The sequence below is a fragment of the Citrus clementina genome, unplaced genomic scaffold (genome assembly GCF_000493195.1).
Source record: "Citrus clementina cultivar Clemenules unplaced genomic scaffold, Citrus_clementina_v1.0 scaffold_6, whole genome shotgun sequence".
Lineage (NCBI taxonomy): Eukaryota > Viridiplantae > Streptophyta > Magnoliopsida > Sapindales > Rutaceae > Citrus > Citrus x clementina.
The window spans coordinates 5,886,524-5,899,268 of record NW_006262139.1 but is presented as its reverse complement, the minus strand read 5'-3'; the positions used below and the strand labels follow the sequence as shown (position 1 = coordinate 5,899,268).

The 12,745-nt window shown below is 33.5% G+C and overlaps 2 protein-coding genes and 1 pseudogene across 4 annotated transcripts; 1 reads left to right on the top strand and 2 right to left on the bottom strand.

Annotated features, from left to right (window-relative positions):
• LOC112097308 overlaps nt 1–12,745 on the bottom strand; it is a 200,098-nt pseudogene that overhangs the window by 30,233 nt on the left and 157,120 nt on the right.
• LOC18037945 (cell division cycle 20.2, cofactor of APC complex) lies at nt 1,883–3,898 on the top strand. Its single transcript, XM_006428430.2, has 3 exons — nt 1,883–2,179; nt 2,296–2,595; nt 2,718–3,898. Exons 1-3 carry the CDS (start codon nt 2,099–2,101, stop codon nt 3,711–3,713), a joined length of 1,377 nt encoding a protein of 458 aa, XP_006428493.1. The 5' UTR covers nt 1,883–2,098; the 3' UTR covers nt 3,714–3,898.
• Nucleotides 6,488–12,552, bottom strand: LOC18037944 (general transcription factor IIH subunit 2). Of its 3 annotated transcripts, none has more exons than XM_024181725.1 (7): nt 12,439–12,552; nt 10,737–11,177; nt 10,070–10,531; nt 9,422–9,797; nt 7,405–8,180; nt 7,100–7,213; nt 6,488–6,918 (listed from the first exon to the last, which is right to left on the bottom strand). In XM_024181725.1, the coding sequence occupies exons 2-5, from the start codon at nt 11,025–11,027 to the stop codon at nt 8,032–8,034; spliced, it is 1,278 nt and encodes a 425-aa protein (XP_024037493.1). In that variant the 5' UTR covers nt 11,028–11,177; nt 12,439–12,552; the 3' UTR covers nt 6,488–6,918; nt 7,100–7,213; nt 7,405–8,031. The 3 variants fall into 3 exon arrangements, with proteins under 3 accessions (XP_024037493.1, XP_024037492.1, XP_024037494.1); XM_024181724.1 differs by having other exon boundaries at nt 7,553–8,180; XM_024181726.1 differs by having other exon boundaries at nt 7,553–8,180; nt 10,737–11,058.

The window sequence follows — 12,745 nt, the reverse complement described above, 5'->3', positions numbered from 1 at the left end:
GAACAGGTTATAAAAGTATTGGCCAGACAAATTTATATATATATATATATATTTTGTTTAGATGTTTTAAGTCATATAATATCAACCACGTTAACTTGTTCAAAACACACTACTTGTTAAGAAGAACAATTAATATACGAATTAAGTACTAATAGGAGGATCAAATCCTAAATTCTACAATTTTACAAAATATAATTTTTATATAATATAGTTATGTTAAATGCTCCAAATCCAATAGAGAAAAGAAACAAATAAAATTAAAAATACAGTGGTGCTATTGGTATGCCTCTAATTTCCTTAATAAAAATTATTTTTCTTGCCTCACCCCAAAATAAATTAGTGATTCCAAAGTGATTTTGAACTCCATTTTTTATTTCAAAAGCAACCTCATTCTTCTTCTTCTCTAAATAGCTCTCTCTCTCTCCTGCCTCAATTTTATTATTATTATTTTTTGTTATGATCTTTTATCTTACTTATCTATTGACTAATCTTTCTTTATGCTTTGTACATAATAATATAGGGCATAAACCTAATTGAGTGGTAACAAGTCAATCATACTTAGGCTGAGGTTGAGTAAATTGTTGGTAGACTGATATAATATCAAAAGGGGTCAAACAATTTAAATAACAAGAACTTTGTACTATACAATTATTTCAATTAGGATCTACATTAGTAGCTCTTAAGTAGGATCCATTGATTAAAAAGAAAAGAGAGAGGGCAACTTCATCAATCCTCTCTTACAGCCCTCAATAGAAAATATTGATTATTAGACAATGTTGTCAAGAGCACAACAATGGCAATTGTGATTCTTTTCTTTAAAATTGGAAAATGGAAAGATTAAGATAGAAAATCAGTAGTTGAAATAAAGTTAACGAGATAAGGATAATTTTGAAATTATTGTGGGGAAACGGGGTTTTTTAAGGAAATTTTGAGGCCGGGAAAGAGGGGGGGGGGGTTGTATCCATTCATTAATCTTATAAAACTCATGTAATACTATAATTATATTTAAGGACAAATATAAATAGAATTAATCTCATTTATATTTTCTTTTTCTCTTCAATTTCATTTTGCTTGCACAATATAATTTTTTTAATCATTAGAATAATCTGAATTTAAGAAGTAATCTATAAATTTTTTCAATCATCAACTTAATCTAAATTTAAGAAGAAAATTTTAAGCCAAAAAAATACTCTTATAATATATGTAGCAACATAATTAAGATACAACATTGAGAGAAAATAAATTAAATAAAATTTTATCTCACTACAAATAATTTTTTAATGATTCTCAAACTAATTGTTGCACTCAAAGTTTATTTGTACGATAAAATTGTATTGGACTCATAAAAAATTTAATATTTTATAAAATTTTTCTAATTTTTTCTTTTAGATTTTTTTTAGAAATTAAATAATAAAGTTTGAAGAGAGAAATACAATTATTAAGACTAAAAGAGTGAGAAAATTATTAAAAATTACAAAATTTATAAATGAAAATAGTGTTTATTTAGAAAAAAAGATACTTTTGGCATTAAATGGAATATAATTGAAAAATGGGTTTCAAAAGTATTTTGGAGGAGTCCTCTAAAAAAGCAGTAAAGACCTAAAAGCCCATAAAAGCTTAAATCCAGTGTGGCAAATGGCAATAATAGTGTTTTGTACATGTCATTTGAAATATTATTGGAGAGAGAGCTTCGCTTGAAGGGACGTTTTCGTCAAATGAAAAATTACAACGGCTCTTAAGAGATGTAGCCGTTACATCTTCCCAAAATCCTAAATATTCCACTTAAAAAAAAAAAAACCTTAAAATAAGCATTGAGCTAACACGATGACGAGTATATAAATAAACTCAGCAATTCTTCAAATAAATCTCACTTATTCTCTCTTCTCTTGCAAACAAGAACAAGTTTCACTCACTGTTCATAATCATTCATATAATCTGTTGTTTACGTGTATTTGTATCGTGCTTGTTTTTCTTTTCGGTATCTTTGATCTGACTCTTTGTTTTGCAGGCTCGGTTTGTATAATTTCTTTAGTTTGTGTTTGTTTTTATATTTCTATTTTCTCTATTATTTTGTTTTTGCTTTGTTTCTGCAAACATTATGGATGCAGGGTCTATGAAAGCCGAATCTAGATGCCCACTTCAAGAACAGTTTCTTCAGAGAAAGAACTCCAAAGAAAATGTAAAAGAAGTTTTCTTCATATTAAGTGAAATATATATATATTTATTTTGACAAATGTCAAGTACTGTTAATTTTTTTTTGTAATCTGATTATGCTTCTTATTCAATACTTACCAGTTGGATAGATTTATACCAAACCGGTCAGCCATGGACTTTGATTATGCTCATTACATGGTAACCGAAGGGAGGAAGGACAAAGAGAATAACCAGGCTATGTCTGTGTGCTCACCATCAAAGGAGGCTTATAGGAAGCAACTGGCGGAGGTTTTTAACATGAACAGAACTCGAATTCTCGCTTTCAAGAACAAGCCACCAACACCCGTTGAACTTATCCCGGAAATGCATTCCTCTTCTGCTTCAGCTTCTTCGTCCGTTCAGCAGGCTAAACTCAACAAGCCTCGCCGGCACATACCTCAGGTTTGTAGTTTGTTCGTTATATAATTATAGAATCGTATACTACTGAATAGATTGGATTGGATTGGATTGAATTGGACGAATAAATAATAATATTACTGTTTACTACTACTACTTGTACACAGAGCTCTGAGAGGACATTAGATGCGCCTGACCTTGTAGATGATTACTACCTCAACTTGTTGGATTGGGGCAGCAGCAATGTCCTTGCAATAGCACTTGGAAGTACAGTTTATCTTTGGGATGCATCGGACGGTACAACATCAGAACTTGTGACAGTCGATGACGAAAACGGCCCTGTTACAAGTGTCAATTGGGCTCCTGATGGACGCCATATTGCCATTGGTTTAAACAATTGTCAGGTGCAACTATGGGATTCTACTGCTAATAGACAGCTAAGAACATTGAGAGGCGGTCACAGATCAAGGGTTGGATCTCTTGCGTGGAACAATCACATTCTGACAACAGGAGGAATGGATGGTCTGATTATTAACAACGATGTGAGAGTAAGAGATCATATTGTCGAAACATACAGAGGTCACCATCAAGAGGTATGTGGGCTAAAATGGTCTGCTTCAGGACAGCAATTAGCAAGTGGAGGCAATGATAACCTCCTTCACATATGGGACAGATCAATGGCTTCTTCAAATTCTGTAACACAGTGGCTTCACAGACTAGAGGAACACACATCTGCTGTCAAGGCTATTGCTTGGTGTCCTTTCCAGAGCAATTTATTAGCCACTGGTGGAGGTGGAGGTGATCGGTGTATAAAATTCTGGAACACTCACACCGGGGCATGCTTGAATTCTGTAGATACGGGATCTCAAGTCTGTGCTTTGCTTTGGAACAAGAATGAGAGAGAGTTGCTTAGCTCCCATGGCTTTACACAGAATCAACTCACACTATGGAAATACCCTTCAATGGTGAAGATGGCAGAGCTTAGTGGGCATACCTCAAGAGTGCTGTTCATGGCGCAGAGCCCAGATGGCTGTACAGTGGCATCAGCAGCAGCAGATGAAACACTCAGATTTTGGAATGTTTTCGGGGCTCCCCAAGTAATTTCTAAATCTGCTCCTAAACCTAACCGCGAACCATTTGCGCAGTTGAATCGCATACGGTGACAAGTGATAACATTATATTGTATATACTCGATCTGTACATATATACAGATTTTGGCCAAATACACACCCCCGTGTTTTTGGTCACTTGATTGAGTGACTTTAATTAGTTATCACTTGATCTTGGCCAGTAGCTTTACGTAAACAACTTTCATAATTACTCTTCCCTCCAATTGCTTTTCTCATTGTTGGGCATAATTTATCTGTATATTTTACTTATTTATGTTTTTTCTTTTTTATTTTACTTTTATTTCAAAAAATAGCTTTTGGGGAGCATACAAACATAAAGAGATCTTTAAGAGTATCAGAATCTCGAATAATTAATAATTTTATTCCCCATAAGAATCATAGTACCATAAAAATATAAATTCATATTACTAAAACAAAATCTTTAAAAATAAGCTAAAATCATTTGAAAACATTTTTGCTTAGCTAAGTCAATGTCATCAACATTAATTACGACATAACCTAAGAAATTATTGAAAAGTAAAGTATCAACTTGGAACACGTCTAAATCCTGGCGGCACTAGAATCTGGTTCAATATCATTATATCAAACTATGAATGTGGGAAATAAGTTGAGGTCTAGGGTGAAAACAAAACTCTGTAGCTCAAATAAGAAATATAAGCAATCTTTGAATATTTGTACGAAAAAAATAAAACTAAGAATGCATGATTAAAGTTTTTATATGTGAATGGTATTAATACCGCGAACTAATAATACTCTATGAAACCTTATACCAAAAATAACTAGAAAGTAAATTGAGTACTCTTATGAAATTTTACTCGGTAATTTTTAACAGAAGTAAAAATACTCTCTCAACTCTTGCACCAAATATAACTAGAAAATAAACTGAGTAAGAGCCATGGATTTTGAATGGATAATTTTGAGCAGAAGTAAAAGTGCTCTATAAAGCTTTATACTCAAAATAATCAGAAAATAAAATGAGTGTAATCCAGACAAAAATAGTGGTATGGTGCTGCTACTATTAAAAAGAGGTATGAATGCCATAAAGGATATAATGTCCTTCTACGAGCCACTACTGCAATGCCGTTGCTAGGGTTGGCAAAATTAGGTTATTGGGTCGTGTTCGTGTTGTATCGTATCAAATTTGAATCAATCCAAACATGATTCATTTAATAATTCTATCAAAATATTAAAATTTAATCTGGACATAAAAAATAAACGGATTATTTAATAACCCGCTTGATATCTATATATTTATTAAAATTTACAAATCAAACATACATAAATATATACACACATACACTAAAATATTACATATTCATACTATTGAAGTTTTAAATCTATATAAAATTTTATAAATGAAACACTGTGTCTATCCTTCCAAAAAAATAAAAAAAATCATGTCTAATATTTAAGTTTTAATGACAAAACTTAAAAATTAATTAAAATAAAAAATATAATCATAATCGATTAAATGAGTAAAAAACTTCAGCTTTAACCCAATACAAACCACTCGGGCAGTAGCCCGAGTGGCCAGGGCTGCTGCCCTCCAACTTGGAGGGCAGCAGTTCGAACCCCCACAAAAGCATTGTGGGGGTATTTCCTTCCTCAATTAATTTGAGTGAAGGTAGTCTTCTCCCTTACCCATGAGTGAGGAGTAGACATCCCTCGAATATTTGTGAGGGTTAAAATCTGGGCAGAGCTCCATTAGCATTGATGTCAGTTGGTCCCAGTAATAGTCTGATTTGTAAATATCAGTAATAGTCTCATGTATATGAGTTGTAATTTGAGCAATAGTCTCATGTAATAAAAAAAAAACCCAATACAAAAAAAAAAATCACGTCGACCAAACCATATTCATTTAATAATTTTGTCAAATTTAATGACTTATATCCATTTATTTGTGTTGTTTTCCTATCATGTAATTGAATTGTATCAAATTTTATTGACTCTAATACAATAAATCATAGTAAGTACCACCCAATATTTCATAGAGTTGACGTGAACGGACGAAGAAGCTTTTGTTGTCAGGAAATCATCAACTGTGAAGATGCTTTTATTCAGTACCAGTCAAATTTGGGTTTCTTAACATGATATTTACTAAGAAACTATTCTCACAATTTGAAAAACGAAAAAAGGAAACCACGGTTCATAATACAAGCTTGAACGGCAAGCACACTTCCAATACAAATTTTTATTATTTTACTTCTTCATTCTTCATGGAAATTATATTAAAGTACATACATATATCGAATTATCCGCACATTAAACACAAACAATGTCTCTCACTAAAAGCTTCATATAACTTTCTAACCTAATCACGCGCTTGAAAAAACCGTTGCTTATCATGTGGAAAAAGAAAACTTCCAAATGAAAAATTCAAAAATCGGGGGCTTTATGTGGATCAAACTTCATTAAGAAACATAAACAAAACCTTACTAAGGAGATGATAAAGCCTAAGACACATTGATGGTCCTTAACTTCCAAGTTAAGAACTCAGCAACCAACCCCTAATCGCTCGAGTAAAAGCCCAAACTTGACCTATTACAAATCACAAAGCCCATTCATTTTACTCGAAGAATCAAAGAATGAAAGAATATGAACTAAAGACAATTATTAACTAAACCAAAATAAAAAAAGAAGGACAAAATTATGGACTCCAACAGCATACTGCTGAAAAGCATCAATGTCTATTAAACATCATTCATACCTCCAAAGCTTTGCTGAGTTATATAACCCTAGCAAATGTTTACATTTAAACTCTTAGGAAACATAAGTCCAAAAACCCAGCAGAAACTGAAAACACAAACTATGATAGGTAAATTTCTTAAACAAAAGCACAACTTAGTAAGAGACCAATGTTTCCAAGTCACCTAGAGAGAGAATTAAAACAAAGGCCATTCAACCAAAAATACCAACAACCAAGCTGTGTGTCCCCAGAGACTTTAACCGAATCAAAGATTACAGAATGGGACTTGAAAATAGCACAGAAAAATTTGAACAAAAAGCAGAACCAGGCTGCAGTGAGGATATATTTTATGAAAGATTTTCGTTTCATCATCAATGGGGATTTCCTCTGATAAACAGGAGCAGCAGTACCTGCATCAATACATTTCCCAACAATGGTAGGGCTGGTATGCTTCCAACCGTTACAGGGAGGAGCTAGTATCATAAGGAGCTATCTGTCCGATTGACAATTGGAGTATTTATCCTGAAAATGAATTTTCAGCACATCCATGCCCTGCATTACCACAAGCACCAGTTAGCAACTCTAATCACTTAATAGAAGATAAAATCGAAATTAATTAATAAAGTAAATTCTCATATTACTAAATGATTTTTTAACTCAATAAAAAATGCTTCACAGGAGTGAAAATTTTCAGGAAAAAAATTAAATTATGAGAAAGGAAAGGTTGAACTACCAAAATCCCTGGCCACGTAAAGGAAATCATATTCAGACCTACAGGGGTCAGAATGCAGCCTTCATGTTCTCATCCCAGCAGTGATTATCCAAAATTTGCAGCAAGTCGTGCCTCCTGCTCATTATCAAAAGGAAAAATCTTGGCGTAAAAATTAACGTGAGCAAAAGCAAACCAAGTGAACAGATATGTTTGTTACTTATAGTGAATGAATGATACAGCTTCTGGTTTTAAACTATTTTCAAGGATCCATTCAAAAAGAAAATCTTTTCTAGACTTTAAAAATTAAAAAAAAAGAGCACAAAGACCTGAATTGTAGAGAAGAACCCAGATAACAGAATGTTGTATTAATGTGATCCAAAGCAAAAGATACTGGGAGATGCGTCATCCTTGATAAACATTACTACCATACAAATAAAGGAATAGACAAGGACAAAAGTGGAAGGAGAGTGCTACCTAAACAACGATCACTATCTCTTGATCAGCTTTTACAGTAATATTTGAGGCAACAAAGGTCTCGGGAAAAGTGAAAAAGAAAAACAGAAAATAAGATCAAAAAAAGAAAATAAGAGTTGGGATAATACAGCAAGAATAAACTTAATTGAAAGTGTGAAAGACAACAATAAAACTCTTAAAGAAAAACTAGCCAGAAAAGGCAAAATCTGCAACCTAGCACAAACATACACAGGGCTTTGTTTGATGCTAGCTGTGTACAGATAAACAAAAAGCAAAAGAAGTAAATAAGAAAGATAAAATCAATGTGTCTTGACTACTCCTGAATGACGACGCATGAGGCTGATAGTATATGCAGACGTTTCGAGCCAATGTCAGTCACAGGCAAGAATCTATTGAGTTGCAGCGGAATTTTCATTTGGAGGAGCAGACTCTTGTAGTGGTGGCAAGAAATCATGAAAACCCAAAGTGAGATGTACCAGTTATCCTTCGTTAGCAACAATTGGGTTTGAGTGCCTTAAGCTCTCACAACCTGGGCAGTTGTGCAAACTTTCATGAATATAAATATCACACTCTAGGCAAAAGTGTTTTTTGCATTTTGGGCAAGCAACACAAAGGCCAGGTTTGTTTCCTGCATAAAATAGAGACAAATAATGAGAAGAAAAAAGGAGTTGGCAGTGCATGCTCACAAAAGCTCACGTTCTGTATTTCTCAAATTTTCTTTCCTTTTTCTCATTTTTTTCCTAAAAGATAGTGAAAGCAATAAAGTTTAAGCCGATATAAGAACTCACCCAGCAACACAAATGACTAACTAGTCAAACAAGCTTTATAGAGAGAAGAACAAAACAGCTACATAGTAAATAAGCATAAAATACCCCAACCATGAGAAGTTTCTTCAAAATTCTTTACTTCAACATCAAACTAGGAAAGAAGTATCAACATCTAACATCTGTCTCATCTTTGTAGGACAGACTCTCGTCCTCTAGAGCTTATTCATGATTGATAGTTTCTCGTTTATTTTTTTGTGTGCTTATTTGAACTGGTAAGGTTTGATCTATAACCTTCACTTCCTCCAACCCAGCCCATTAATGGAAGGAAGTATCAACATCTAACATCTGTCTCATCTTTGTAGGACAGATTCTCATGCTCTAGAGCTTATTCATGATTGATAGTTTCTCGTTTATTTGTTGTGTGCTTATTTGAACTGGTAAGGTTTGATCTATAACCTTCACTTCCTCCAACCCAGCCCATTAATGGAAAACTGATCCCTACTATTTGGGCTAATGGTAACATTTCTATTCTTTGATATTGGTTTTAAAATATGACAACCAGTCATTTATATGAGTTGCTTTCATTCGTTGCATCTCACAAACCGTAAACTAATATTTATGGCAGTCCGAAAAATAATATTTATGGTAGTCTAGTGTCAGAGCACCATACAACTCAATCTTTGTCTCTCATCTATATAGTTAATCTATCATCACCAGATTTCATCCACTTAAGTACATTATAAAGTTTCCTGAAAGACATGTAAGCAAACATGCTTTAGTTGCCCCATCACATCTTGCCTCAAGGTACCAAACTGTCTAGAGCTCTAGGTTTACCTTTTGATGACACTGAAATATTATGTTCTCTTGGAAGTCCACCATATGTAGGAAAACAATTAAATGTTTCCTCTATTGTGTTGTTCCCAATTCCCTTATTCATTGACTAGCCTTTGCTCAGCTCTTTCCTTGCATCACTTTAATGGTGATGGAAACTTACATCAAAGGTGACAAATATATTTCACCTCACCAAAGGCCAAGAATCATTGAAAAAATTCAAAACAAGAAACTGCTTAGGAAGTGCAAAGCTTTCCACATAACCACTTACCAGAACTGAGAAGACTTTGTTGGCAACCAAAACAAGTTGATCGCGATCTGTTACGTGGATCATTTAAACATAACGGAGTGACCTCATCGAATGGTGCAATTGGAAAGAGATGATGATATGACCTTGCCAAATGAGGTGAAGAAACAAGTTGCAATCCACAAATATGACAATCAGTGGGTAGCTCACAGACACGAGCTTTGCATCTTGGACAAGTGTATCCCACACCAACCTTAACTTCTTTATGACACGAACAGATTGAAATAGAGCCCTCCCCTGCTCTTTGTGGGAAACCCATCTTGATCAAATTGGCAATTGCAAATTCAGCTATAGCTGGAGGTGGGGGTGCATGCTCCATTATCAACTCCTTAAAGTGGGACTGCACAATCACGAGACAACATAAAACAAAATATAATCACAAAACTACCTTTAAGCTGTTAATAGATAAGAAGTGTTGTTACATCAAGGAAAATAGAAGAATATAATAGAAATTAGAACAAATCTCTTTTTCTCTTTTTCTCCTAATGATGGGATACAAGAGTCCTAAGATGGTAACTCCTAAAGTCAAATAATCAAATTTCTAGGTGGATAAAATTAAAGCATTCAAAAATCCACTTCGTTTCTAAACACCAATTAGATTGTTAAGCTCACCTCATCCAATGCAACCGAGTAGGATCCACCAGTGTCTTGGCAAAGATGTTTGCATATAAACATTTCTGCAGAGAGACCAATAACCGAACATCTAATTTTAGATTCCTTGCATTTCTGAATGGTCTCCATTATATCTCCCGGATCACAAGTACTGAGAGCAGAATATAAGATCAGAACTTCACGATGACCGTACGATGGAATTTGACTGAGAAGCCCCTGTACAAGATCTAAGGCATTCTGTAATGAGGAATCACCTGAGCATCCCAACTTACCCATCAAAACTTTTATATGAGCCTCAGGGCTCCCACCAAGATCAGTTAAACAATTAGCAACCCCATCCTTCACAGTCACCAAACCAATTTGACTAAGGGGATTCTGGTCAAAAAACTCCCTGACAAAAGCCTCAACTCGTTTTGCAACAACGGCCATTCTACTTGGACGAAAATCCATCTCTGCAGCTGCCTAAATACATAACAGAAAACAAGCACCAAAAAATAAATAAATAAAATACAAAGAATATGGACAAATAAAAGCTTACATCCATGTCTTTCATTAAACATTGAATCTTTACGTAAAAAAAAAAAATATCAAAATTTAAACCCTTATATATCTCAAAATTTTTTAACTTGATTGAAATTATATAAAAACTAAAATTAAAAAAAAATACCCGAGAAAGATCAATGACAATATAGAGATAACGAATGAGACCCTTTTGGATGCGAGCCGTGGTGGCTACTAGAGAACGATCACGGAGGCGGCGGCGGTACTGAGCATGGTAAAAGGCAGAGTTGTCAATGGGTCGAAGAAACCCAGACTCGTCTTCTTGTAAAGCTTCCCATGATCTGTCATCAGCGTAGCTTCTTTCCCAAGCTTCAAGGCCTCCATTTAAATTGTCATCTTCATCTTCTTCTTCTTCTTCTGCTTCTCCATTTAATCGCTTTCTCTCTGAATTCGTCATTTTTCTTTTCTTTTTTCCCCCCTCTAAATCACTGAATCCAACAAAATATTGCAATTATCTTTCTTCGGTATCTGTGTCCCTACCTCAGTGTCTCTACCTCAGTGCAGTGTGTTATTGTATAATGTAGGGAAAAAGTTTCAATTCAAAGCCCTGTATCAAGTATTGTTTTGATTTTTTTAAATAAAAATAATTCTAAATTATGATTGTCAAAAGAAAATGGCAAATAAAAAAACTAAATTATAAAAATAAAAATTTATTTACTAGCAACTAGAGCAGCTCGGATGGACGAGTGAATATACTCTGTGCTAACAGTACCTTGAGTTTGACTAAGAGTAATGTTACGGTTGCGGCTTGGTATTCAAACCTTGAAAAAAATTACAAAATTCATACACTCTTTTTAAAATTCCGAACACTCTCAATAATGCAGTTTACCAAAAATGTTTAGTTGGCTTTTTATCAGATTATTATTTCATCATAGCTAAAGCTGATTATTATAATAAGCCACAACAACCTAAGACTGCCCTAATGTAAGATATTCATGTAGGGTTTATTGAAAGGTAATACTTGCTGCTTATTTCAGATCCAACAGTCGTACAGTCTTCAGTGTCATAATAGATATATTGATGTAGTGTCCTAATAATACTATATACATAGAAATAACAAAAATCTAGGTTAAACTAGATTATCTCTTTATTAAATTGACTGGTATGTTTTAGATTAATGTGTGATTTAATGAGTCCATGAATTAATCGGAAACACTATACAGATCAATAATAACAACTTGTAATGTACTGGCAAATCTTTACAAATTTTTCTAAACAATTATTACTTCAACAAAGAAATATTCAAAAACATTCACAATTTTAAAATAGTGACCAAATTAATAGATTCTCAATCAATGAAACAAATGACTCAGATTAGATTCAACAAATAAAAAAAAAGTAACAATAAATAGTGTATTCACATAGATCTAGGCAATACAGTCTGCTACATAACTACAAATTTTGGTTGAATTACGCTAAAATAAAGACAAAAATGGCAACATTTAAATCATATTATATTTAAATACACCTTATAAGCCAGTCATGAACATGAATACATAGATCTAAAGAACAGAATTGTTACATATTTATAAGATTAGACTGAGCTTAGCTAAAATAAATACATTCAATAAACCTTATGAATCAATTACAATCTATATGTGAATCAAAACAACAATAGAATACATACAATATATGATAGCATAAGTAAACAAACAGATCAGATCATCTAAACGCGTAATAAAGAAATACAGGGAGTGGGACGTTACTAATAAGATACGATTTCAAATAGCAAATAACAATCAATCAAACGAACAAATAGAGTATTAGATGCAAAAACGATAGATCAAGCAGAGCGATAGATCGCTTACCTTCGAAGAAAGAATAAAACCCAGCCGCAGGGCAAGCAAGAACGGAGCGTGTGGAAAGGGGGATGACAGAAAGCGGTTGCTTAGTACTTCATAGAGACCAGTCACGAGACCAGTCACGTGACCAGCTAGATCTACAATTGATACTTTCGCCGTTTCCTCATTTCTCAATTTACCTATATAGCCTTTTAGTTATTAACTGAGGTAGCGTTTGTTTTTGGAAAAAAGGATATTCAACCCTTCAACATTTAGAAAAAGAGATATAAAATTTCTCAATATTTTAAAAAAGACTTATAATCTTTTTTTTATT

Bases quoted from the DNA above. Each gene is read 5' to 3' on its own strand.
- LOC18037944 (XM_024181725.1), bottom strand. From the start codon at position 11,027: ATGACGAATTCAGAGAGAAAGCGATTAAATGGAGAAGCAGAAGAAGAA. The intron at 10,532-10,736 runs GTATTTTTTTTT...TTATGTATTTAG, and splicing joins TTGTCATTGATCTTTCTCGG to GCAGCTGCAGAGATGGATTT. The intron at 8,181-9,421 runs GTAAGTGGTTAT...TATTTTATGCAG, and splicing joins ACAAAGTCTTCTCAGTTCTG to GAAACAAACCTGGCCTTTGT.
- LOC18037945 (XM_006428430.2), top strand. From the start codon at position 2,099: ATGGATGCAGGGTCTATGAAAGCCGAATCTAGATGCCCACTTCAAGAA. The intron at 2,180-2,295 runs GTAAAAGAAGTT...AATACTTACCAG, and splicing joins GAAAGAACTCCAAAGAAAAT to TTGGATAGATTTATACCAAA. The intron at 2,596-2,717 runs GTTTGTAGTTTG...ACTTGTACACAG, and splicing joins CTCGCCGGCACATACCTCAG to AGCTCTGAGAGGACATTAGA.